At 43.9% G+C, this 27,875-nt stretch overlaps 1 protein-coding gene across 1 annotated transcript in view; it reads left to right on the top strand.

Moving 5' to 3' along the window:
- The window catches only part of LOC124043684 (ephrin-A3-like), a 105,168-nt gene that overhangs the window by 58,045 nt on the left and 19,248 nt on the right, over nucleotides 1-27,875 (top strand). The window contains exons 2-3 of the mRNA XM_046362523.1: nucleotides 24,520-24,830; nucleotides 27,593-27,658. Of these exons, the coding sequence (XP_046218479.1) occupies nucleotides 24,520-24,830; nucleotides 27,593-27,658 (377 nt within the window). The remainder of the gene's footprint in view (nucleotides 1-24,519; nucleotides 24,831-27,592; nucleotides 27,659-27,875) is intronic.

Genomic DNA, 27,875 nt, shown 5'->3' with positions numbered 1-27,875 from the left:
GGAGCAAAATGGGATATACACTGCTGTGACAATAACTAAAGATAATTTGTTTGGGAGATAATACATTCGGCATTTGATTGTGAGGAACTCTAACAAAAGGACTTGAGTTCCTGTATGTTGTTACAATTACACGATTCTTACATTATTCTTCCCTGAGAAATGTTTATTCCTGTCGGCGCGACGCACAAAAAATCCAGGTGGCTGTACCGACTCCGACAGCAACAGAGTATGTTACAATCCCTGATGTCTCTCTGGAAAGCAACCCTTGCCCTGATTTCGTTGACCTTATTATTTAGAGACCGGACATTAGCGAGTAATATACTTGGAAGCGGTGGGTGCTGTGCACTCCTCCAAAGTCTGACCAGAAGATCGCTCCATCTTCCTTTTCTCCTGCAGCGTTGTTTTGTGTCAGCCTCTGGAATCAGTTCAGATGCCCTGGGGTCGTTCAGACAAAAGATCCGCTTAGGGAAATTCCTATTCCTGGTAAGTTGACGTTGCTCTGATATCCAATGGTTCTTCCCAGCTGAGTGTAATAACACTTAAGATTTTCTGGGCTAACATTTGTAAGAAATAATACATTAAAAAAACTAAATACTGCAAAGTTTCGTAAGGACTTGAAGCGAGGCAGCCCTCTGTCGGTGCCATCTTGGAACATTATTACAGGTTGCTTGTTGTAATTAACGCCGATGATTATGTGTTACTAATGCCAATATGCTAGAGTGCAAATTTCCAAGTGGATGTTTGTGATGACTAACATGTTGTCACAAATAATTACTGGTTTCTACCACATAATAGTGCAGTCCCTAATGCTTTGTTGGTTGGTTGTACCACGGTAAACTTGGAGTGATTATTTCCGCTGGATACGCATGCATTGAACATGCCAATCAAAATCTAAATGCACTGCAACATTTAGTGAGTAGCATGTTGAAATCAGAGAGAGACAGAAAAAACAGGTTGAAGCTATGCTACAGTCTTCGACATCCATTTATTTTCCCCAGTCTAACTTCCAGTCTCCAGCCAGCCTTGATCTGGTCAGCTGCCCTCTCCCCTCTTTCTCCCTTGTTCTTTATTGACTGTAGAGTGTACGGGTGTGTTAAACTAGCATCAATGTAATCGTGGGCATTAGCCCTTTGAACTAGAGATCGACCTATTAATCGGAAGGGTCGATTAATTAGGGCCGATTTCAAGTTTTTATAATCAAAATCGGTTGGCCGATTTAAAAAAATATATATATATATATATATTTTTTTTTTACACCTTTATCTAATATTTTTTTAACTAGGCAAGTCAGTTAAAAACATATTCTTATTTTCAATGACGGCCTAGGAACGGTGGGTTAACTGCCTCTTTCAGGGGCAGAACGACAGATTTTCACCTTGTCAGCTCGGGGATTCAATCTTGCAACCTTACAGTTAACTAGTCCAACACTCTAACCACCTGCCTCTCATTGCACTCCACGAGGAGCCTGCATGTTATGCGAATGCAGTAAGCCAAGGTAAGTTGCTAGCTAGCATTAAACTTATCTTATAAAAAACAATCAATCAATCATAATCACTAGTTAACTACACATGGTTGATGATATTAATAGTTTAACTAGCGTGTCCTGCGTTGCATATAATCGATACGGTACGTATCGTTGCTCCAATGTGTACCTAACCATGAACATCAATGCCTTTCTTAAAATCAATACACAGAAGTATATACTTTTAAACCTGCATATTTCGCTAAAAGAATTCCAGGTTAGTAGGCAATATTAACCAGGTGAAATTGTGTCACTTCTCTTGCGTTTATTGCACGCAGAGTCAGTCTATATGCAACAATTTGGGCCGCCTAATTTGCCCAAATTTTACGTAATTATGACAAAACATTGAAGGTTGTGCAATGTAACAGGAATATTTAGACTAATGGATGCCACCCCTTAGATAAAATATGGAACGGTTCCGTATTACTCTGAAAGAATAAACGTCTTGTTTTCGAGATGATAGTTTCCGGATTCGACCATATTAATGACCTAAGGCTCGTATTTCTGTGTGTTATTATGTTATAACTAAGTCTATGATTTGATAGAGCAGTCTGAGCAGCAGGCTCGTAAGCATTCATTCAAACAGCACTTTTGTGCATTTTGTCAGCAGCTCTTCATTGTGCGTCAAGCATTGCGCTGTTTATGACTTCAAGCCTATCAACTCCCAAGATTAGGCTGGTGTAACCGATGTGAAATAGCTAGCTAGTTAGCGGGGTGCGCGCTAATAGCGTTTCAAACGTCACTCGCTCTGAGACTTGGAGTGGTTATTCCCCTTGCTCTGCATGGGTAATGCTGCTTCGAGGGTGGCTGTTGTCGTTGTGTTCCTGGTTCGAGCCCAGGTAGGGGCGAGGAGAGGGACGGAAGCTATACTGTTACACTGGCAATACTAAAGTGCCTATAATAACATCCAATAGTCAAAGGTTAATAAAATAAAAATGGTATAGAGATAAATAGTCCTATAATTCCTATAATAACTACAACCTAAAACTCTTACCTGGGAATATTGAAGACTCGTGTTAAAAGGAACCACCAGCTTTCATTTGTAAGTCGCTCTGGATAAGAGCGTCTGCTAAATGACTTAAATGTAAATGTAAATATGTTCTCATGTTCTGAGCAAGGAACTTAAACATTAGCTTTCTTACATGCGTAACGATTCTCCTCTTCGTCTGAGGAAGAGTAGACAAGATCGAACCAACACCCAGCGTGGTAAGTGTCCATGTTAATATTTTAATATAACAGAACTCGAAACAAAAATAACAAATAGAATGTAAGAAATGAAACGGTCCTGTCAGGTGAAACAACACAAAATAGAAAACAACTACCCACAAACACAGGTGGGAACAGGCTACCTAAGTATCTTTCTCATTCAGTAACAATGATTGACAGCTGCCTCTGATTGGGAACCATTCCAGGCCAAACACATAGAAGGACCATACCTAGAACAAAACCGAGAATGTCCACTCCAACTCACGCCCTGACCAAACAAAATAGAGACATAAAAAGGCACTTAGGTCAGGACGTGACAGCACCCACACACAAGCACACGCACACAAACCAACACTATTGGAGAGAGACTTATTCTGGGGGGGGGGGGGTGCGCATATACATACGTCGTCCGTGCGTACATTTGTGTGTATTTATGACTGTGTGCAGTTACCCATTATTATGGGCATAGTAGCATGCCCATACAAAAGCTCTTCTGTCGACACGTTGTACTAGAGCCATGCTCGAGACGCTACTTTAATTGGAATGTAATTGGAGAAGCCCCATTGATCATAAATCACATTCAGCTCCCTCCTCCCTCAGCGCAGCTAGCACTCTGCTATGCTTTCCTCCCTCCATCTTCCTCCCACCCTCCTTCCTTCCCTCCATTTCTCCCTCCCTTACAAAGAACGTCAGTCATGTGCAGTGGAGCGACGCAAAGGAACAAGGCCCCCTACTGGGTCCACAGCGCTAGGGTCAATGTACGTCTGGGCACAAACCACTGGAAACAGGGATGGGGAGAGAGAGAGGGGAAAGAGAGAAAGAGGGGATAGGGAGAATTGGAGGAAAGACAGGAAGGGAGAGAATTAAATCATGTGTGATAAGCCCCCAGTCCTATTGTGCGATTTCTTCCAGTGTTTAGTTAAGTGAGATTTGCTTTGGGTGTTTTATTGTTTCCGAATGCTTCAGAGAAGTCAATTTGTTGCCTCATTTGTCTACCGCTGAGATGCATCAGCAGCATTTCACCGGCGTCAGAGTCGAGAAATGATTTCTTATTTAGTCTGAGTATAGATGTGAATCAGCGTTGAGGAGATTGACTGTGCTCCATGTTAAATGCGGGCTTTACAATGAAAAATAAGTTCACCATTTGGAGAGCTCATGTAACAAATTGATTCTGAAGTGAAAGAGGAAAACACAAGAGAACGTTAAAGGAGGCAGAGAAGCTTGTGGTGAAAGAGTCGGATGACACAGGGTCAAACTCTTATGAGACTGAAAAGTGTATCGCAAGAAAGATCGATCGATGAGAATGTGGAGAAAGAGACTCAGAAGAATGGGTACATGTAAAGACAAGATATAAAGGAGGAAGACGATAATTCGGACTGACTAAAGCACAGCAGTAAAGCACAGCAGTAGAGGGAGACATGGAAGGATGATGAGAAAGCATTGCAAATGCAAAAAAGTGGTTAAATAGATAAACAAAAGAGACAAAGGGAGAAGAGAAGGAAGAATGAATGAAAGGGTGTAGAAGAGAGAGAGAGAGTGGGTGGGTGGGAGGTCGTGAGTCAGGGGAGAGAGGGGCGAGGGAGGGAGGAAGAGGGAGAGAGAGGGGGTGAGGCTGTTGTTTTAAGATCAGTATGAATGAGTGCGTTTACCCTCTGGGGAGGGGGCCCGTTGGCTCTCTCTGTCTGTCATTCCACTCGTTTATGTCTCGCTCCGAGGGAGAGGTAAAGGCCACTGTGTTTGTGTGGGGGAGGGGGGGGGCAATAATGCTCTTTTCATCATTGAATGCATCTTTTTTCCACCCTCTTCCTCATTTTCCCTTTTCCTTTGTCCTCTCCATCTCGTTTTTCCGCCTCCCTCCCATCTTTCTACTCCCCCTCTATTTCTGCTCCATGTAAACTCTGGCGTGTGACTTGTGGCAGGTCTTTGGTTTTCACTCCACCAAGCATGGTCGCCATTACAGGGTACCCCTCAGAAAATTTTGTTTTGGTAATGTTGTGTTTTTTAGAGGATGTTCTAAATTCCAATTTCAGCCTCATCAGTAGACCACGTGTTTTGTATGGCCACCAGCGTCTTCACTTCCATTTACTATCAATCCCAGGTGTATTGAGCCTGTGAAGGTAAACAGTAGAAGATGATGACATTATCTGAGATGGCTGTTTTTTGTGTTTTAAACTGTTTAAACAACACATCCACTAAAATGTGACCGACATGAAGATAAAATGGCCGATAAGAATGTCCATGTATTGGCTATAACCACATACGGAGACTGTTTTCCGGACACAGATTTAAGCCTAGTCCTAGACTAAAAAGCAAATTCAATTGAAAATCCTTTTAAATCCAGGAGTATGCTTAATCTGTGTATGGAAAACCACCCCAAAGAGTAATGATAGTTTATTTAATCAGGTTACTCTTTTCAGAAACTACCATCACTGTTTTTGGGGACCATATATTGTACTGCACATGGGAAGTTTATAGGTAGTTACTAGAATATAGGTGATTGGGAGGCAAGATCCTCCACAGGTTAAGTATGGAATCTGCCTAAAATGCTTATTTTTACCTGTGTGTGTGTGTGTGTCTCTGTCTGTGCATGTGTGTGTGGGCCTCTCTCACAGCAGGTGTAGCCAAAGTGTGTTACACTAATGTCATCTTGTGTCCGTCCTCCAGCTAAAAGCCAGGAGCAGTCACCTCTACACTTCTCTCAATGTCACCTTGCCCTCTCTCTTCCACTTTCCTCTCTCCTCCTCTCCAAGCCTCCTCTCTCTGTTTGTCATTTTTCATCATCTGTCTGTGTTTCCTAATCTCTGTCCTTTCTCCTGTATGCGTCTCAATTCATCATCTCAACTTGGGTCTTGTGCTGAGGGTTACTAAGTCACTGATATACAGAACAGTAGGAATAGATGATCACAGACACTGACAGAGGGAAAGGGGGGCATGCCCTTCTTCCCTCCATCCATCCCTCATCTATACATCTATCCCTCATCTATCCATCTATCCATCCCTCATCCCTATCTTTCCCCTCTGTGTTTCTTCTTCCCTTATCTTTGTCCTTCCATCTGGCTTTCACATATACTCTGACACCTCTCCCTCTCTTCTTTTCCTCCTCCTGGTGCTCTGTCGTTTGACAGATGTCAATCACACACACGCGTGCACACACACTGCCAAGGTAGCAGGAGCAGGGAGTTGTTGTGACCTGTGTGTGTACGTGTGTGTGTGTTTGGCTTTCCGTGTGTGTGTCTGTATGTATCCGCCAGGCACTACCTCACATAAGTGTCCTGTACTGTATAAACACTAGCCCACCAGAGCGCAAAGCATGTTGGCTAGCAGATCACACAAATCTGAAACACTTAACCCTCACTAGTGCTGTTTGGCAAGTCTCGAGCTACACACACTCCAGTGTGTTCTGTAGGGTAGCCTATGTTACGTTACGATTACGTTACGATTATTAGATTATTATGCTCCAGCTGCACATTTGAATACACGCCTAAACATGCCATTCGTACGCTCACATGCTTGTTTAAATAGCATACAACATCAACTGTGTTTCTATCTTTACGCACATAAGGTCACATTGAGTTCCTGCATGCTCCACTGAACAAACTGGCTGCACTAGGGCCTCGCAAAATAGTCTCTCCCTGAACTCCAGCTGCTCAGGCTATCTGAAATTCTAATCACCAAACACAGTAATTACTATTATGATGACTATTCCTGCTATGCAGGCAGCTAAGCTTTCTACAAAGTTTAGGTTAAAACGTGAAGGCCAGAGCCATTTCTTAAAAAAATAACACATTGTGTTTATCCACAAATAATACGAATCTCAACTCTCTCCCTCCACCTCTCTCTCTTTGGCTGCCTTTCCCCGTTTCGCTCCAAGTTTATTTATACATTACCCGTCTTTTCTTAATAATCTCTCCCTCTTATCTTTCAATTTTCCCCCTTTGCCTCCCTCCGTCTTGGCCTCTCTTTCTTCTCCTCTGTGTAAAGCACATCACCTCTCCTCTATCTCCATTTCTGTGCTGCCGTTCCTTTCTCATCCACCCCACTGCCTCCCCCTCTCCCCTTATCTCTTCCCCCTATATCCCTTCATCTCTCCTTCTTTACCTCACCTCTTCTCTATCTCTCTGCCTGACTCGCTCTGCATTCCGTGGTCCCTCGCTCCCCACCCTCTGTGCTGTCCCCCTGGCCCTGACTGAAATTAAAACCTGACCATGATGGCTTGGCCTGTCCACCTCTCCCGCCAAGGCCCAGCCATATGGGCCTAAGAAATAAACCTTGAAGTATACGATAAAGTACATCAAAACTGCCACGGACTCGCGGCTCTGTAGGCACTGTATATTTTTAGATACCATTCCACATTTTTACAAGCTGTTTCTGTGCCTCTTTTTCTCCACCTTCCTCTCTCTTCCTCTCCCACCCCTCTCTCTTCCTCTCACCCTCTCTCTCTCTCTCTCTCACCCCCCCTCTCTCTTCTTCTCTCTTTCCTTTCGTTATATGGTCTGTCTGAGAGTGAGACGAGAGTCTGCAGTGATGAACACTGATTAAAGTAGTTACACTCATTCAGTGTCGGTGTGTAGACATTTTACGTACCAAAAGTCCTCACAAGAATAGTAAACCAGCAAAAATTCAGAGAATTTAGAACATTTTGCCAGTCCCCAAAATTAGGGTTAGAATTAGGGTTAGGGGTTAGTAGTTAGGAGTTAGGGGCTAAGGTTAGGGGTTAGGGTGTGTGTGTGTGTGTGTGTGTGTGTGTGTGTGTGTGTGTGTGTGTGTGTGTGTGTGTGTGTGTGTGTGTGTGTGTGTGTGTGTGTGTGTGTGTGTGTGTGTGTGTGTGTGTGTGTGTGTGTGTGTGTGTGTGTGTGTGTGTGTGTGTGTGTGTGTGTGTGTGTGTGTGTGTGTGTGTGTGTGTGTGTGTGTGTTTGTGTGTGTGTGCGTTAGAATTAGGGTTAGGAGTTGGGAGTTGGGAGTTGGGAGTTAGGGGCGAAGGTTAGGGTTAGGGAAATAGGATTTTGAATGGGAATCAATAGTTGGTTCCCTAAAAGTCCTCACAAGTATACAGTAGTAAGACACAACTGTGTGCGTGCGTGTGTGTGTGTGAAACACCCGGTGGGTATGTGTGCATGTGAGACTGGGTGTGTGTTAGACTGTGAAAGTGTCAATCATCTGGCCAGGGTGTCAGAGTAGGGAAAGGCACAGCTGTGGGATCTTGGCAGTTCAGATGGTTCTGTGTGTGTGTTTGTTCTTGTGTGCGCATGTGTGTGTGTGCCTGTGTGTGTGTGTGCTCACTCCCGTGTGCATGTGTGTTTTCCCCTTTGTCTCATTCTCACCTTGTCTTGTTCCCATAAACACCACCTTCACAGATGAACACCACCCCAGTTTTTAACCAATATCAATGCAGTCTGTAAAAAACCTCCTCCATCTTTTTCTACTATGCTAGTTTGTCCTTCAAAATAGATATAGTCCCATATTAGGCTACGTTAAAGTGTTTATTCTGCCCATTGAAAGTGTTGCCCATGTAGTCTTGCATAGTGCACCCTATGGGCTGTGGTCAAAATTATTGCACTATATAGGGAATAGGGTGTCGATTGGGACGCATCCACTGTATGGTGGATTGAACATGATGCCTTCAGCCACACCAAGCCCCTGACTGCATGGGGTGTTTTTGGTTAAGTGACTCTTTCAGCTGCACAGATTCAGACCCAAATCTAAGAAAAACTATATTAATTATGAAAAGGCACCAGCACATTGCTGAGCTGCAGTACCATCCACTCTGAGGGGGGGGGGGGAGCGGAGGAGAGAGGGAGTGGAAGAGAGACAGAGCTGGAGACACAGAAGGTGGGGGTAGGAGGAAGAGAGAGAGAGAGAGCTCAGAGCTGTATCATCCCAAATATAGCCAGACAGATATGGCTATCCTATCTAAAGTGTTTGTGTTGTCTGGGCCACGGTACTTACAACCCAGGCCAGGCCAGCACAGGTTGGGCCCTAGAGCAAAGGCAGACGACACAGCCAAGGCTTTGTTGCAATCGTCTCCAAACACTCCTCGATACCGAGGTGTGACAACGCGCCAGGCAGGAATCTGCTGCCAGCCACTTTCCAACAACTAGAGAGGAGAGATGGGAGGATACCTCTCTCTCGCCTCTCTCTGCTGGGCACTTGTCATGGTCTATCATTTTTATCTTCTCTGTAATCTGCTGCTTCTCAGCTGATGTCACTAGGTATGTCTGAAATGGCACCCTATTCCCTTTATAGTGAATAATGCTCCATAGGGCTCTGGTCAAAAGTGATGCACTAAGGAGGGGATAGTGTACCATTTCGGACACAGCCACTGTGCTGTAGTTTGGGGGCTGGGCTTTTCCATGATGAGATGACAAAGCATACACATTCATTAATATGATCACCATAGGTACAGGCTACACACTACAACATGGACTTAATACATTCGATTTTAGGATAGTACAAGATTATACATTGTGCTCTATGACCAGTGTTACAGGCTTTGGTTTTTCCATGTATGTTTTGAGGTTGGACTTTAGCACGTATAGCTCATTAGCACGTAGGGCGCACCTTGTTAGTCAGTATTTGCTCCGCCTGTGTTGGTTTCCATCTCGTTAGTGGGAAGGTGTTTCACCTGTGTTGGCCCAGGTGATATTTAAGAGTGTCTGGCCCATTTTTTTAATATAACCTTTATTTAACCAGGTAGGCTAGTTGAGAACAAGTTCTCATTTGCAACTGCGACCTGGCCAAGATACAGCAAAGCAATTCGACACATACAACACAGAGTTACACATGGAATTAACAAACATACAGTCAATAAAACAGTAGAAAAAAGCTACATTCAGCATGTGCAAATGAGGTAGGATAAGGGCGGTAAGGCAATAAATAGGCCATGCTGGCGAAGCAATTACAATATAGCAATTAAACACTGGAATGGTAGATGTGCAGAAGATGAATGTGCAAGTAGAGATACTGGGGTGCAAAGGAGCAAGATAAATAAATAAATACAGTATGATATAGTGAGGTAGTTGGATGGGTTATTTACAGATGGGCTATGTACAGGTGCAGTGATCTGTGAGCTGCTCTGACAGCTGGTGCTTAAAGCTAGTGAGGGAGATATGAGTCTCCAGCTTCAGTGATTTTTGCAGTTCGTTCCAGTCATTGGCAGCAGAGAACTGGATGGAAAGGTGGCCAAAGGAAGAATTGGCTTTGGGGGTGACCAGTGAGATATACCTGCTGGAGCGCGTGGGCGGGTGGGTGCTGCTATGATCACCAGTGAGCTGAGATAAGGCAGGGCTTTACCTAGCAGAGACTTGTAGATGACCTGGAGCCAGTGGGTTGGGCGATGGGTATGAAGCGAGGGGCAGCCAACGAGAGCATACAGGTCCTGCTCCTGTTGTCTTGAGAGATGTGGATGGTCCACACTTTTAGTTGGCTCTCGCTATTTGATTTGTAGAAAAACATCCATTTATCTGATTTTCCCTGTTTTAGTTTTGCTAGACTTTTTGGTTTGCTTCCGGTCATTAATTTCGGAACCCCTCCTATAACCCCACCTGTTTTGGTTGTTGTCAGTGACTCTTTGTTAGTTCACCCTTCTGTTTGAGTGACATTTTTTGGTTTTCTAGGTTGGGAACCTAACAACCAGTTCTGGAGTGGGATTTCAATGATGGTGGGTTCTGTGAATTTGGAAAGTATGAGATTGTTTATTATCATGCTGCACTTGGTTGAGCACACAAACTCAGCAAAAAAAGAAACGTCAACTGCGTTTATTTTCAGCAAACTTAATGTGTAAATATTTGTATGAACATAACAAGATTCAACAACTGAGACGTGACTAACAGAAATTGAATAATGTGTCCCTGAACAAAGGGGGGTTTAAAATCAAAAGTAAATGTCAGTGTCTGGTGTGGCCATCAGCTGCATTAAGTACCGCAGTGCATCTCCTCCTCATGGACTGCGCCAGATTTGCCAGTTCTTGCTGTGAGATGTTACCCTACTCTTTCACCAAGGCACCTGCAAGTTCCCGGACATTTCTGGGGGGAATGGCCCTAGCCCTAACCCTCCGATGCAACAGGTCCCAGATGTGCTCAATGGGATCACTGGCCATGGCAGAACACTGACATTCCTGTCTTGCAGGAAATCACACACCGAACGAGCAGTATGGCTGGTTGCATTGTCATGCTGGAGGGTCATGTCAGAATGAGCCTGCAGGAAGGGTACCACATGAGGGAGGAGGATGTCTTCCCTGTAACGCACAGCATTGAGATTGCCTACAATGACACCAAGCTCAGTACGATGATGCGGTGACACACCGCCCCAGACCATGATGGACCCTCCACCTCCAAATTTATCCTGCTCCAGAGTACAGGCCTCAGGCTCATTCCATAAGCGATAAACGCGAATCCAACCATCACCCCTGGTGAGACAAAACCGTGACTTTTCAGTGAAGAGCACTTTTGCCAGCCCTGTCTGGTCCAGCGACGTTGGGTTTGTGCCGGTGATGTCTGGTGAGGACCTGCCTTACAACAAGCCTACAAGCCCTCAGTCCAGCCTCTCTCAGCCTATTGCGAACAGTCTGATGGAGGAATTGCACGTACCTGGTGTAACTCGGGCAGTTGTTGTTGCCATCCTGTACCTGTCCCGCAGGTGTGATGTTCGGATGTACTGATCCTGTGCAGGTGTTGTTACATGTGGTCTGCCACTGCGAGGACGATCACTTGTCCATCCTGTATCCCAGAAGCGCTGTCGTAGGCGTCTCACAGTACGGACATTGCTATTTATTGCGCTGGCCACATCTGCAGTCCTCATGCCTCCTTGCAGCATGCCTAAGGCACTTTCACGCAGATGAGCAGGGACCCTGGGCATCTTTCTTTTGGTGTTTTTCAGAGTCAGTAGAAAGGCCTCTTTAGTGTTACGTTTTCATAACTGTGACCTTAATTGCCCACAGTCTGTAAGCTGTTAGTGTCTTAACGACCGTTCCACAGGTGCATGTTCATTAATTGTTTATGGTTCATTGAACAAGCATGGGAAACAGAGTTTACAATGAATGTCTGTGAAGGTATCTAGATTTTCACGAATTTCTTTGAAAGACAGGGTCCTGAAAATGGGCCTTTTTTTGCTGAGTTTACTTCCTCTGCCATGTAATTCCAGCTAATGCCCATCTTTGTCTTCTCAATATAGTTGGCGGTCCTTGACGAGCCAGCCAATGAACTGTTCATTGATTTGATTTGACAATTTAAAATTTTTGGTTATTGTCTTGTCAAAACACACACATTTTAACACTTGTCAGGGATGACATTAAATTACTTATTTACATTGTGGTCCCTTATTTCCATTCATAAGAACCTTGAATCCATATTAGAAGAAAAATAGTCATCCTGCAGCTTAAGTAAACTTGCAGACCATCTTTGTCTGGGTATTACATAGACAGTCAGAATAAGGAACTTACTTAAATAAAGGTTTAAAAAAAAGACCTTGACATAGGTTCACTCACTTTAATGATTTATCACAGAGAATACCTTGACTGTATGTATTCTCTAAGTTAAGGTCCTTATGTACCTGCCGCCCAAGTCATGGCCCTGAGAGAGCGAGAGATGGAATAAACAAAGAGAGATACCAAATGTTATTGTGCCAGTCAATTATTTAGGAAGTAAAACATGGTCCATCATCCGCCGCTCTGCTTTTGCTAAACCTGTATGGCACCGACTCATATCAGGATATAGATTTAGCCGATACTTGAATTTTCCTCAGCACTGCCCCAGTGTCCTCAGTACTGCTCCAGGCAGAAAGATGCCTTCTCTGGAGCATACATAGTGTTTTTCTTTTCTGCTGTTTCTATATGTGTAAGTTGTAATTATTTTATATATACAGTGCCTTCAGAAAGTATTCACACCCCTGGCATACACACAATACCCCATAATGTTAAAGTGGAATTATGTTTTGTTTTTTATTCTGCAAGTTAATAGAAAATGAAAAGCTGAAATGTGTTCATTCAATAAGTATTCAACCCCTTTGTTATGGCAAAGGGTGTGATAGTGTTTAACATGATTTTTGAATGACTACCTCATCTTTATACCCCACATGTACAATTATCTGTAAGGGCCCTCAGTCCAGCAGTCAATTTCAAACACAGATTCAACCACTGCCTCGCAAAGAAGGGCACCTATTGGTAGATGGGTCAAAATAAGACATTGAAAATCCCTTTGAGCATGGTGAAGTTATTAATTACATTGGTGTATCAATACACCCAGTCATTACAAAGATACAGACGTCCCTCCTATCTCAGTTGCCAGAGAGGAAGGAAACCGCTCTCAGGATTTCACCATTAAAACAGTTCCAGAGTTTAAATCCGAGGATGGATCAAAAACATTGTAGTTACTCCACAATACTAACCTAATTGACAGAGTGAAAAGAAGGAAGCCTATACAGAATACAAATATTCCAAAACATTCATCCTGTTTGTGACAAGGCACTAAAGTAATATTGCGAAGAAATTAACTTTATTTCCTGAATACAAAATGTTATGTTTGGGTCAAATCCAATACAACACATTACTGAGTACCAATCTGCATATTCTGAAGCATCGTGGTGGCTGCATCATGTTATGGGTATGCTTGTAAATTAAGGACTGGGGAGTTTCAGGACAAATAATAAACAAAATGGAGCTGTGTGTGTGTGTACGTTTGCATAAATCATAAATCAGACATAAAGTTCGCCGTACTCTATTGGGCTTGCTGAGGCTGGCACTGTTGAAGGCCCAGACAATATGAGTAGCATTCTTTTCTCCTTTCTCTCGCTCTCTCTCTCTCTCTCTCTCTCCCTTTCTACTTCTCTCCAATTTCCTCTCTTCCGTTCTATCCCTCTCTCTCACTCTCTCTTCCTCTTTCCCTTTCTCTTGCTCTCTCATACTCTCTCTCATCATTCTCCCTCTCCATCCTCTGTCTCGCTCTCTGTGCGAACCCAAAGGAGAGGCTTAAAGAGTTAGGTTTGTGAAAGCTAACACCCCACTGTAGCAGACTTCCTATGAGAGCTGCTGAGGCTCTCACACCCCACACTTCAAAGCTCAGACACTGCTTTTTGAAAACTTAGAAGTAGGTATGGCTCTGTTGTCTTATGGCTTCAGTGTATTTCTTCCTGGGTTTACTTTTTTATTCCTCGGGCTGTTCGCTGGCAATCTTTGTTCTTCTATGTATGTGTTTGTCTGTTGACTGTGTGTGTGTGTGTGTGTGTGTGTGTGTGTGTGTGTGTGTGTGTGTGTGTGTGTGTGTGTGTGTGTGTGTGTGTGTGTGTGTGTGTGTGTGTGTGTGTGTGTGTGTGTGTGTGTGTGTGTGTGTGTGTGTGTGTGTGTGTGTGTGTGTGTGTGTGTGTGTGTGTCTTACACAAGTCAAATGCAATGGAGTCTGTTACACATGTTGTTAATGGTTGCCGTTCGTACAAGACCTGTACATAGCTAGCCATGACTGCCTTGTCGACTTGATAGGTACTGAGGTGAGACCGGTAGCCTCACCGACAGCACACATTCACAAACATTCTATTGTCATTGGAGGCTGGTTCGATGTTGACGATGATGTGTTTTCTTGTATACCAACTATGGCAGATATTATTGTTGAGGGGGGACGCCAGAGGGAGGTGCTCATTTTGGAAGTGAGTTGCTCTTTTCAGTCTTACATGGAGCAGGTTACTGTTACTGTAATACCAGCCCCTCAGTGTCACGCCTGAACAGCCTTAGAAAGTTAGAAAGTGCAAGCTTGTGGTGCTGATATTCAGGAGTCTCGGCCATCTACATAGGCTGAGAGTACATGGTCTTCAGATTTCAGTCCTGCATAAGACCGAGGCAAAGCAGCTAACGAGGTAATGCTCCGTGTCAGCAGTCATGGGCAGCCTTGCTCTGTGGAGAAGGAGGTGCTATCTATATCCATAAGTGTCCAAATATCCGTGTCCTTAGAAATGTTGGAATCCTTCTCGAGTGTAATGTGATTTGTGGATTCAAAAATATATTTGTGTGTGTGTTTGCATGCGTTAGTGCTGCTAGAGTGCGTCTGTGTGTCCTATTGTGCGCACGTGTCTATGCGTGCATTTGTGTCCACATACCTCCTCCGGGAGTCCTCTTACCCCTTGGCTCTTCTACACCGTTGTCTCATCAATGTGGCCTGTAGCCTGAGAGGAGGAATGTCTACAAGATAAGCACTGTGTTCTCGTATGCCTTAGCCGCTACACATGTGCCTGACATTCCCACTGAGATGGGCACTGTGGAGAATGCACTGTGATGAGAGTCTCCATTCTCTGACAGAACCCATTTACTGTGCGCTCTCAGAGAGCGAGCAGAGCGAGGCTCATCCGCACCACAGCTTTTTGTATTGGTATCAATACAGCTCTTCTGAGAGAATGAGGTATTAGATGAAGAAAGAGAGAGGGAGAATGAGATCTGGATTTCATCAGGAGGTACTTTGAGAATGAGTAAAGGTGAGACCGAGGCCTTTTAATATCCACTCACAATTAGAGACTCACCTTCAGAGATGGGGCTGTGTCCCAAATGGCTCCCCATTCCTTACAGTGCACTACTTTTGACCAGAGCCCGGTTTCCCAAAGGCATCTTAAGGCTAAGTTCATTGTTAGAACATAGGATCCAATAGTGATGAACTTAGCCTTAAGATGCTTTTGGGAAATCGGGCCCTGGTCAAAAGTAGTACACAAAATAGTGAATAGGGTGCCATTTGGGATGCTGGCACACTCTCCTTTCATACCTCTGTTGATAGAACATAAGTTATTATAGGCTAGTAGTTCTGTACTTCTAAAGTACACTCTAAATGTACTTCAAAGTCTGGTATTTATTTGTTGTTGTGTGACATCACTTGGTGGTCTTTCACTATCAGCTCTCCACCAATCAGAGAGCGGACAGTTTCCACCTACTCCCTCTATTGGCTGTTTTGCCTGAGATAGTGACTGTCACATGTTGGAATCACTACAGTCATCGGACGGTATTCATTTAGTTGCTCCAATCTGCAGCCAGACCTGGCTCCATTATGGGGACCTGTTTCCCTAATGTGTGCAGTCAGACTGAATTACAGAGACTGGTGGTGTGTAGTGTGTGTAATGTGTAGAGCAGCACCCGTCCCACTATTCTGAGTCATCTCTGAATCATCACTACAGTATACTCCAGTCAGATCCAGGGCCAATCTCAGACCTGAAAGGCTGTAGCATCTAGCTCTTTTTTTCCCCCACGCATCAGCATTTATTTTCAGCCTCCATTTTGGATCGGAACACAGTAAACCGTGTGCTAATTACGAGGCTAACCCAATCAGTGGAGGGAGGATTTGCTGGAGACTATGTGTACTTTTACTTGGAGACGATGTAATGACTTTTGGTGCAAAGGTACGGGGAAAAGCAGCAGAGCCTGTCCCTGTCTCGTCCCGCAGCTAGAGGAGCCTGTCGGTCTTTTATTAGTTCGACGATTGGAGAAATCAGAGGAAGAAACTGATTGTGCATCACTATGTTACTGGTACATTTATTCCATGATTGCACCTGTGTTTCAACTGTAAATCCTTAATGGTGACCTTGAGGGAGATGATTGAAGATGTAATGATGTTTGTATTGGGATTGAATGAAGGTTGTTTGATGGTCAGACTAAGAAACCAACCTGAATGTGAATGGCATGTATACAGAACAAAAATAGAAATGCAACATGCACCAATTTTTATGATTTTACTGAGTTACAGTTTATATAATAAAATCAGTCAATTGAAATAAATTCATTAGGCCCTAATCTATGGATATCACAAGACTGGGAAGGGGCGCAGCCATGGGTGGGCCTGGGAGGGCATAAGCCCAGCCAATCAGAATGAGTTTTTCCCCACAAAAGGCATTTATTACAGACAGAAATACTACTGAGCTTCATCAGCTGTCCTGGTGGCTGGTCTCAGACGATCCCGCAGGTGAAGAAGCCGGATGTGGAGGTCCTGCACTTGCACGGTTAGACATGGTCAGCGGTTGTGAGGCCGTTTGGACTTATAATATTATCTTCATTTTCTTAAATATCTTGCAACATTTGCTCACTGATGAATGCAAACCACACCAAAACATGGTCCTGTTCTGTTCTTTGATTATAGTTTGGCAGGAATGGTATGGACGTACTGCCAAATTCTCTAAAATGATATTGGCTGCGGCTTATGGTAGAGAAATTAACATTAAATTCTCTGGCAACAGCTCTGGTTGACATTCCTGCAGGCAGCATGTCAACTGCACACTCCCTCAACTTGAGACATGTATGGCATTGTGTTGTGTGACAAAACTGAACATTTTAAAGTGGCCTTTTATTGTCCCCAACACAAGGTGCACCTGTGTAATGGTCATGCTGTTTAATCAGCTTCCTTATATGCCACACCTGTCAGGTGTATTGATTATCTTGGCAAAGGAGAAAAGCTCACTAACAGGGATGTAAACAAATTTGTGCACAACATTTAAGAGAAATAAGCTTTTTTGTGGGACATCTCTTTCATTTCTTGGATCTTTTATTTCAGCTCATGAAACATGGGATCAACACTAACACTACTAATACTAACAGTCAATGCTGTTACTGTAACAGCAGGGACATGAATGTAACTATAATGAACTATGTAACATAATGAATCATGTAACGGTATTGACCATTTTATGTGTGCGATGGCAATCTCAGACTAAAGTATGAAGTGACTGATAGAGCAACGGAATAATTTTAGTGTGAGTCGTCACGCTAGGTCAGACAGCAGCGTGCATGTGAACAGCGTGTAGGTCTGGTGATCTACTATTACTAACAGTCAATGCTTTAACTGTGATAGTATTGACAGTGATGTAAAGGTAACGACCATATTGTTTATACTCATCCACAATGGAGAGGTTTGGTTGGATATGATGGTCAGACAGCAGCCTGCATGTAAACAGCATGTAGATCTACTATTACTAACAGTCAATGCTGTTACTCTAACAGTATTATTGTCTGTGATGTAATGGTAATGGACATTTTGTTTATGCTCGTTCACAATAGAGGTTGGTTTGGTTGGAAATTGGATTTTGTTTAGATCTTCCACTGCAGAACAGATCGCTAGTTTCTGTCCACTGTGGTCTCTTTCTTTTACAGTATCTTTGTTATTTATTGATAGCGGATGTATTCTCAACATACTTGTTTTAGTGGTGCAAGGTACAGTGGTGCTATCTTTGTCTTTGTCACTCCCCTCTCTCCCTCGCTCCCCCCTTGCTAGGCTGTCTTCACCAGCTTCTGCCGGCTGTACTAACGAGAAGTGCTTTCACACTCATAGGAAAATGATGATGATACAGCAGAAACGACACAGATACAATGCACAGCGGGGAGAGAGAGAGAGTGAGACAGGATGAGAAAGAAAGGCTCCATCACTCTTTTTTCCCCCTGCACTACTACATCTACGTGTATCCCTGGGGTGCACTACATCTCTGTCTCTCCCTCTGCCTCACTTACTCTCCATTTTATTCACGTGTTTGTCATCATTCACTGTGTTTTCCTCTCTTTGTCCTGCTTAGATTCCCCCACTAACCCTCCTCCGCTTCCTCCCTTCTCCCCACCCGTCCTTGTTTCATGAGCTGAAATAAAATATCCCCAGAAATGTTCCATATGCACATAAAGATTATTTCTCTCAAATGTTGTGCACAAATTTGTTTATATCCCTGTTAGTGAGCATTGGCAAGATAATCCATGGCATTGAGTGGGTGAGCGGTGGGGTTATGGTATGGGCAGGCATACACTACGGAAAACAAACACAATTGCATTTTATCGATTGAAATTTGAATGAATAAAAATACCGTGACGAGATCTTGAGGCCCACTTGAGGCCCATCTGTGACCAACAGATGCATATCTGTATTCCCAGTCATGTGAAATCAGGGCCTAATGAATTTGTTTCAATTGACTGATATCCTCATATGAACTGTTACTCAGTAAAATCAATACAATTGTTGCATTCATATTTTTGTTTTGTATATAAGCCTGTGATTCAACCCACCTACAAAGCATCCTCTTCCCTCCTCTGACTCTTTCTGTGCCTTTATGACAGAACTGTGATCTAACATTCTGTCCTTGTGTTATGTGTTATGCGTAGTGTGCTTCTACAGCCTCGGTGTTCAACACTCACTCACACACACCCACATGCACACATGATATACACACCCACTCACTCATTCCTTTCTGCCTACTCTCTCAATGACAGAAGCTCCTTTCCCTATGTATTTATACCCCATTTGCATCCAAGCTTCCCCGTCATCACATTCTCCATCATTCCTCTTCCTTTCCCTCTTTTACTATCTCTTACTCTAGTCTCCTCTCTCTTCTCCCCCCCCTCTCCATCTCATTCCCGCTTTCTCTCTCTTTCCCCTCTCTCGTTTTCTTCCCTCCCGTCTCTCCCACTCTCTCTAAATATAGTCCCTTTGAAGCATGGCTGTGTTTCTTTTTACAACACTGCGAGACAAAAATCTGTCATCCAACATCTGAGAGAGGAGTGGGGTACGAGCGATGAGATAAGATTGATGCCAAGGAAAGAACAGTGGTTAAGGGATATGATATTCTTCTCTCAATGCATATGTGTAATGCAAACAAAGAGAAGGGAAAAGACAGAGGTATCGATTGTGGTAGAGAAAAATACCCAGAAAAGGAGAAATGTTACTACACTATAATGAGAGGGAGGAAGAGAGAGAGCGAGGTGATCCTCATTTTGTAATTGAATAATAATCTCCCTTGAGACCTGACCTAGTATTGTGTCTGTGTGTGTGTGCATGTGTGTGACTGTTCACTCATGTGTGCGTTTGCTCATTTTCTGTCTGTCTGTGTGTGTGTGTGTGTGTGTGTGTGTGTGTGTGTGTGTGTGTGTGTGTGTGTGTGTGTGTGTGTGTGTGTGTGTGTGTGTGTGTGTGTGTGTGTGTGTGTGTGTGTGTGTGTGTGTGTGTGTGTGTGTGTGTGTGTGTGTGTGTGTGTGTGTGTGTGTGTGTGTGTGTGTGTGTGAGAGAGAGAGAGATTGTAATTGAGAGAAAGAGTGCGAGAAAGAAGAGGGTGAGAGAGGAAACCCTAGGGCTGAATGCAACACAATACTGCCGCCTAATGTTACATAGTAGTAAATACCGCTCATGTTGTTGCAGATTTCCCCTGCCATTTATCCTGACACAGCTAAGGATATAATAATAATAATATCTCACATCTCATCGATTGTCCTTTCCATCCCTTCAATATAAGCATAATAAGTTTGTATAATAATACTTTGTACAATTATGATAATGAGTGTACAGTTGAAGTCGGAAGTTTACATACACCTTAGCCAACTACATTTAAACTCAGTTTTTCACAATTCCTGACATTTAATCCCAGTAACAATTCCCTGTCTTTGGTCAGTTAGGATCACAACTTTATTTTAAGAATGTGAAATACCAGAATAATAGCAGAGAGAACGATTTCTTTCAGCTTTTATTTATTTCATCACATTCCTAGTGGGTCAGAAGTTCACATACAATCAATTAGTATTTGGTAGCATTGCCTTTAAATTGTTTAACTTGGGTCAAACGTTTCGGGTAGCCTTTCACAAGCTTCCCAAGCATAAGCTGAGTGAATTTTGGCCCATTGCTCCTGACAGAGCTGGTGTAACTGAGTCAGGTTTATAGGCCTCCTTGCCTGCACACGCTTTTTCAGTTCTGCCAACTAATTTTCTATAGGATTGAGGTCAGGGCTTTGTGATGGCCACTCCAATACCTTGTCTTGAGAAGTTGTTTCAATATATCCACATAATTTCCCTTCCTCATCATGCCATCTACTTTGTGAAGTGCACCAGTCCCTCCTGCAGCAAAGCACCCCCCCACACACACACACACACAACATTGTGCTGCCACCCCCGTGCTTCACAGTTGGGATGGGTGGTCTTCGGCTTGCTGGCCTCCCCCTATTTCCTCCAAACATAACATTGGTCATTATGGCCAAACAGTTCTATTTTTGTTTCATTATACCAGAGGACATTTCTCCAAAATGTATGATCTTTGTCCCCATGTGCAGTTGCAAACCATAGTCTGGCTTTTTAACGGCGGTTTTGGAGCAGTGGCTTCTTCCTTGCTGAGCGGCCTTTCAGGTTATGTCGATTTAGGACTCGTTTTACTGTGGATATAGATACTTTTGTACCTGTTTCCTCCAGCATCTTCACAAGGTCCTTTGCTGTTGTTCTGGGATTGATTTGCACTTTCCGCACCAAAGTACGTTCATCTCTAGGAGACAGAACGCGTCTCCTTCCTGAGCGGTATGACAGCTGCTTGGTCCCATGGTGTTTATACTTACGTACTATTGTTTGTACAGATGAACATGGTACCCTTATGACATCATTTTCTGAAATGTTCCAAGCTGTTTAATGACACAGTCAACTTAGTGTATGTAAACTTCTGACCCACTGGAATTGTGATACAGTGAATTATAAGTGAAATAATCTGTCTGTAAACAATTGTTGGAAACATTTCTTGTGTCATGCACAAAGTAATTGTTATGCTGGTGAATGAGGACCCAAAAGCGACTTAACAGAAACAGAGTCTTTATTCCAGTCTTTAACAAAAACGATAATCCGGGAAATTATCTCAGGAAAATACAAACAGGAAAACTGAAATCCTCTCGTCAGTAGAGAGGAACGACTGGAGACGCGACCACAGACTGCAGGTCGCTTCGGGAAGGCACAGGCCGTAGCTGACATAGACACCTGCTCACACGCAGCATCTGAAGAAGGCAAAAACACGACGGAACAAGAACACAGCACAGCAAACATCAAACAATGATCCGACAAGGACAGAAGCGGAAAACAGAGGGAGAAATAGGGACTCTAATCAGAGGGCAAAATAGGGGACAGGTGTGAAAGAGTAAATGAGGTAGTTAGGAGAATGAGGAACAGCTGGGAGCAGGAACGGAACGATAGAGAGAGAGGGAGAGAGGGAGGGGGAGAGAGAGGGATAGAAAGAGGGAAAGAACCTAATAAGACCAGCAGGGGGAAACGAACAGAAGGGGAAGCACAAGGACAAGACATGACAATATATGACAAAACATGACAGTACCCCCCCACTCACCGAGCGCCTCCTGGCGCACTCGAGGAGGAACCCTGGCGGCAATGGAGGAAATCATAGATCAACAAACGGTCCAGCACGTCCCGAGAAAGAACCCAACTCCTCTCCTCAGGACCGTAACGGGAGACGATGAAGAGGGAATCTAGGGCTATCTAGGGCAGATTATGATATTCCTCCGGCACTCCTGTCAAATCACCAGGTTCCTCCTGTGAAGAGGGAGCAGAAGAAACAGGAGGAATAGCAGACATTAAACATTTCACATGACAAGAAACGTTCCAGGAAAGGATAGAATTACTAGACCAATCAAAAGAAGGATTATGACACACTAGCCAGGGATGACCCAAAACAACAGGTGTAAAAGGTGAACAAAAAATCAAAAAAGAAATGGTCTCACTATGGTTACCAGATACTGTGAGGATTAAAGGTAGTGTTTCACATAATATACTGGGGAGAGGACTACCATCCAATGCGAACATGACCGTGGGCTCCCCTAACTGTCTGAGAGGAATGTCATGTTCCCGAGCCCAGGCTTCGTCCATAAAACAGCCCTCCGCCCCAGAGTCTATTAATGCACTGCAGGAAGCTGCCGATCCGGTCCAGCGTAGATGGACCGGCAAGGTAGTACAGGTACTTGACGGAGAGGACAGTTTAGTAGCGCTTATCAGTCGCCCTCCGCTTACTGATGAGCTCTGGCCTTTAACTGGACATGAAATGACAAAATGACCAGCGGAACCGCAATAGAGACAGAGGCGGTTGGTGATTCTCCGTTCCCTCTCCTTAGTCGAGATGCGAATACCCCCAGCTGCATGGGCTCAACACCTGAGTCAGTGGGGAAAGATGGTAGTGTCGGGGAGAGGGGGACACAGTTAACGCGAGCTCTCTTCTATGAGCTCGGTGACGAAGATCTACCCGTCGTTCAATGCGAATAGCGAGTTCAATCAAAGAATCCACGCTGGATGGAACCTCCCGGGAGAGAATCTCATCCTTAACCTTAGCGTGGAGTCCCTCCAAAAAAAAGAGCGAGCAACGCCTGCTCGTTCCAGTTACTGGAGGCAGCAAGAGTGCGAAACTCTATAGAGTAATCCGTTATGGATCGATTACCTTGACATAGGGAAGACAGGGACCAGGAAGCTTCTTTCCCAAAAACAGAACGATCAAAAACCCGTATCATCTCCTCTTTAAAGTTCAGATAATTGTTAGTACACTCAGCCCTTGCCTCCCAGATAGCTGTGCCCCACTCCCGAGCCCGACCAGTAAGGAGTGATATGACGTAGGCGATCCGAGCTCTCTCTCTTGAGTATGTGTTGGGCTGGAGAGAGAACACAATATCACACTGGGTGAGAAAGGAGCGGCACTCAGTGGGCTGCCCAGAGTAACATGGTGGGTTATTAACCCTAGGTTCCGGAGACTCGGAAGACCAGGAAGTAGCTGGTGGCACGAGACGAAGACTCTGAAACTGTCCTGAGAGGTCGGAGACCTGAGCGGCCAGGGTCTCAACGGCATGACGAGCAGCAGACAATTCCTGCTCGTGTCTGCCGAGCATCGCTCCCTGGAACTCGACAGTAGAGTAGAGAGAATCCGTAGTCGCTGGGTCCATTCTTGGTCGGATCATTCTGTTATGCTGGTGAATGAGGACCCAAAAGCGACTTAACAGAAACAGAGTCTTTATTCCAGGCTTTAACAAAAACGATAATCCGGGAAATTATCTCAGGAAAATACAAACAGGAAAACTGAAATCCTCTCGTCAGTAGAGAGGAACGACTGGAGACGCGACCACAGACTGCAGGTCGCTTCGGGAAGGCACAGGCCGTAGCTGACATAGACACCTGCTCACACGCAGCATCTGAAGAAGGCAAAAACACGACGGAACAAGAACCTAATAAGACCAGCAGGGGGAAACGAACAGAAGGGGAAGCACAAGGACAAGACATGACAATATATGACAAAACATGACAGTAATGTCCTAACCGACTTGCCAAAACTATAGTTTGTTAATTAACAGGACATTTGTGGAGTGGTTGAAAATACGAGTTTTAATGAATCCAACCTAAGAGTATGTAAACTTCCAACTTTTTAATTTATTTTATTTTATTTTACCTTCATTTAACTAGGCAAATCAGTTAAGAACAATTTCTTATTTTCAATGACGGCCTAGGAACAGTGGGTTAACTGCCTTCAACTGTACATTGTATTGTTAACTGCCATGTTATTGGGTAGGATGTTAAATCATGTCACCTCATTTCCTCACCTAAGGCTAAAGCGTTGACTGTATACACACGCACGCACACACACTTCACATGTCCCAACCCTAGACTGACCTTCGGAACCTTCTAACACACTGGTACACTGTGTTCGGTCGCCTTGGGTGCATGGGACCCTTCACATGTTAGGGTATCCCTCCTCCCTGTGGTAGAAGAGCTACATGTCTACAATGGCATGATCTCCTTCCGCCTCACTGACCTAGACTATGTCATGCTCATGGGAATAACAGTAGGCTTGAAGGATTGGGTATTATTTTCTGCAGCAACCCTGGTTGGTTTTGGGACTGGGAATAGAGTGAGAACATTACTATTTGTATGCACAGGTAAAGTAGTCCCTCCCTGATAAGAGTTTTATACTATGCTGTTACTCATCGTTGTATTTTTTTCTTCTCTTTTCTTTTCTTTTTTTCTTCTTCCTTCATCTCCCTACACCTTTCTCTTCTTCCTCTCCAACCTCTCTCGCCAGTTTACGGAGAGAGGGCTACACGGTGCAGGTGGCGGTGAACGACTACCTGGACATCTACTGCCCACACTACAACACTACCGCCGCCAGCCAGCGGGGGACACTGGAGCGCACTGTGGCCGAGCAGTACGTCCTCTACATGGTCAGCTACCGCGGCTACCGCACCTGCGACCCCCAGATGGGCTTCAAGCGCTGGGAGTGCAACCGGCCGCACGCGCCCCACGCACCCATCAAGTTCTCTGAGAAGTTCCAGCGCTACAGTGCCTTCTCCCTGGGCTACGAGTTCAATGTGGGTCATGAGTACTACTACATATGTGAGTGGAATATTTCTATTCTAAGTGTATATAGTCCACTACCGGTCAAAAGATTTAGAACACCTACTCATTCATTCTTTATTTTTACATTGCAGAATATTAGTGAAGACAAACTATGAAATAACACATATGGAATCATGTAGTAAACAAAAAAGTGTTCATCAAATTGCCACCCAATGCCTTGATGACAGCTTTGCACACTCTCAACCTGCTTCATGAGGTGGTCACCTGGAATGCATTTCAATTAACAGGTGTGCCTTCTTAACCTCTCTAGGCTAGATAGGACGCTACCGTCCCACCTGACCAACATCCAGTGAAAGTGCAGGGCGCCAAATTCAAACTACAGAATTGTAAATATTTAACATTCTTGAAAATACACATGCAATATATCAAAATAAGGCTAAACTTCTTGTTAATCCAGCCACGGTGTCAGATTTCAAAAAGGCTTTACAGCGAAAGCAAATTATGCGATTATGTCCATTTATTTGGTGCGTTTGATCCAGAAAAATTCCAGTTCCAACTCGCGCAACATGACTCCAAAATATGTAATAATAAGTTACCTGTAATCTTTGTCCAAACATTTCAAACAACTTTCCTAATCCAACTTTAGGTATTATTTAACGTAAATAATCAATAAAATTTAAGACGGGATAAACTGTGTTCAATAGCAGATAAAAACAAAGTGGAGCGAGCTTTCAGGTCGACTCGACCCTCGTTCTGAACAGCCCTACTTCTTCATTTTCTCAAAGGAAAAACATCAACCAATTTCTAAAGACTGTTGACATCCAGTGGAAGCTATAGGAACTGCAAGCAAGTACCTTAGAAATCAAGATCCACATAGGAAAGAGAGTGACGGACGTGAAAATTCATCCGGACGTGAAAATACCGCCCCCTAGCCTAGAGAGGTTAAAAGTTCATTTGTGGAATTTCTTTCCTTAAAGCATTTGAGCTAATCAGTTGTGTTGTGACAAGGTAGGAGTGGTATACAGAAGATAGCCCTATTTGGTAAAAGACCAAGTCCATATTATGGCAAGAACAGCTCAAATAAGCAAAGGGAAACAACAGTCCATCATTACTGTAAGACATGAAGGTCAGTCAATATGGAACATTTCAAGACCTTTGAAAGTTTCTTCAAGTGCAGTCGCAAAAACCATCAAGTGCTTTGATGAAACTGGCTCTCATGAGGACTCCCACGGGAATGGAAGACCAAGAGTTACCTCTGCTGCAGAGGATAAGTTCATTCGAGTTACCAACCTCAAAAATTGCAGCCCAAATAAATTCTTCACGGACTTCAAGTATCAGACATCTCAACATCAACTGTTCAGAGGAGACTGTGTGAATCAGGCCTTCACGGTCAAATTGCTGCAAAGAAACCACTACTAAATGACACCAATAATAATAAGAGACTTTCTTGGGCCAAGAACCATGATCAATGCACATTAGACCGGTGGAAATGTGTCCTTTGGTCTGGAGTCCAAATTTGAGATTTTTGGTTCCAACCGCTGTGTCTTTGTGAGATGCGGTGTGGGTGAACGAATTATCTCTGCATGGAGCAGGAGATGTTATGGTCTTACACCTCCAGGCTGTGGAAGGGCTATTTATCAAGGAGAGTGATGGAGTGCTGCATTATTATGTTTACCTTTGTTTTACTAGGCAAGTCAGTTTAGAACAAATTATTATTTACAATGATGACCTACCCCGGCCAAACCCAGACGACGCTGAGCCAATTATGCGCCGCCCTATAGGACTCCAAATCACTGTATCATGTGATACAGCCTGGATACGAATCAGGGACTGTATTGACGCCTCTTGCACTGAGATGCAGTATCCTAGACTGCATCAGATGACCTGGCCTCCACAATCCCCCGACCTCAACCAAAATGAGATGGTTTGGGATGAGTCGGACCGCAGAATGAAAGAAGAGCAGCCAACAAGTGCTCAGCATATGTGGAAACTCCTTCAAGACTGTTTGAAAAGCATTCCAGGTGAAGCTGGTTGAGGGAATGCCAAGATTGTGCAAAGCTGTCATCAAGGCAAATAGTGGCTACTTTGATTAATATAAAATGTATTTAAATTTTTAACACTTTTGACTACATGATTCCATATGTGTTATTTCATATATTTGATGTCTTGTAGAAAATAGTAAAAAGAAAGGAAAACCCTTGATTTAGTAGGTGTTCTAAAAGTTTGGACCGGTAGTGTATAATAATGATGTAATGATGAGTAAGGAGCTGAGATACTCGTTCTCTACATAGTGTCATAGTCGAGTAATGACAATAGGTTGCATGGGCTATCTATATAGCGCTTTCCCAAGTGCAGGTACTTTACGTCGTAAGTGGAAATTCGCTTCAGCCATTAGCAATGTGTAGCACTCACCCACATACCTTAGTAAGTTAGAGTTGGACTATTACAGCATTCAATTTGTGAGTCATTAAACTACTTTAGGTCATTTAACTCTTACACCACATTCCTAAATATACTTTGTTCTTTGTGAATAAACATACCACTATACAGTAACTGTTAAACTGCTGTAATAAACTATAATGAACATTTCACTTTGGTTGCATCCCATTTGGCACCCTATTCCCTATGTACTACACTTTTTTTTGTCAAAGGCATATATGTCAAAATAGTGCAGTATGTAGTGAATATTGTGCCATATGGGACAAAACCATATTGTGCCAAGAAAGCCAAGGCCATGTTAGTTCATAGACTGGCCTTTAGATGGCACATGGCTGACCTGTATATGTGTTCTGTTGAAGCCACGCCCACCCATCACCACGGCCACAGCTGCCTGAGACTGAGAGTCTACGTCTGCTGCTCCACGGGTGGGTCTCGCTCTCTCTCTCTCTCTCTCTCTCTCTCTCTCTCTCTCTCTCTCTCTCTCTCTCTCTCTCTCTCTCTCTCTCTCTCTCTCTCTCTCTCTCTCTCTCTCTCTCTCTCTCTCTCTCTCGTATACACACACTCAGTCACATACACACACGCACACACACAGTTGACACTGGAGACCTGAGGCTACATGTTTTGACAGTGATTTCCCAGTGT

The sequence above is a fragment of the Oncorhynchus gorbuscha genome, linkage group LG09, assembly GCF_021184085.1.
Source record: "Oncorhynchus gorbuscha isolate QuinsamMale2020 ecotype Even-year linkage group LG09, OgorEven_v1.0, whole genome shotgun sequence".
Classification (NCBI taxonomy): Eukaryota; Metazoa; Chordata; class Actinopteri; order Salmoniformes; family Salmonidae; genus Oncorhynchus; species Oncorhynchus gorbuscha.
Note: the sequence above shows the minus strand (reverse complement) of the source record. Positions and strands in the feature narration are given on the sequence as shown.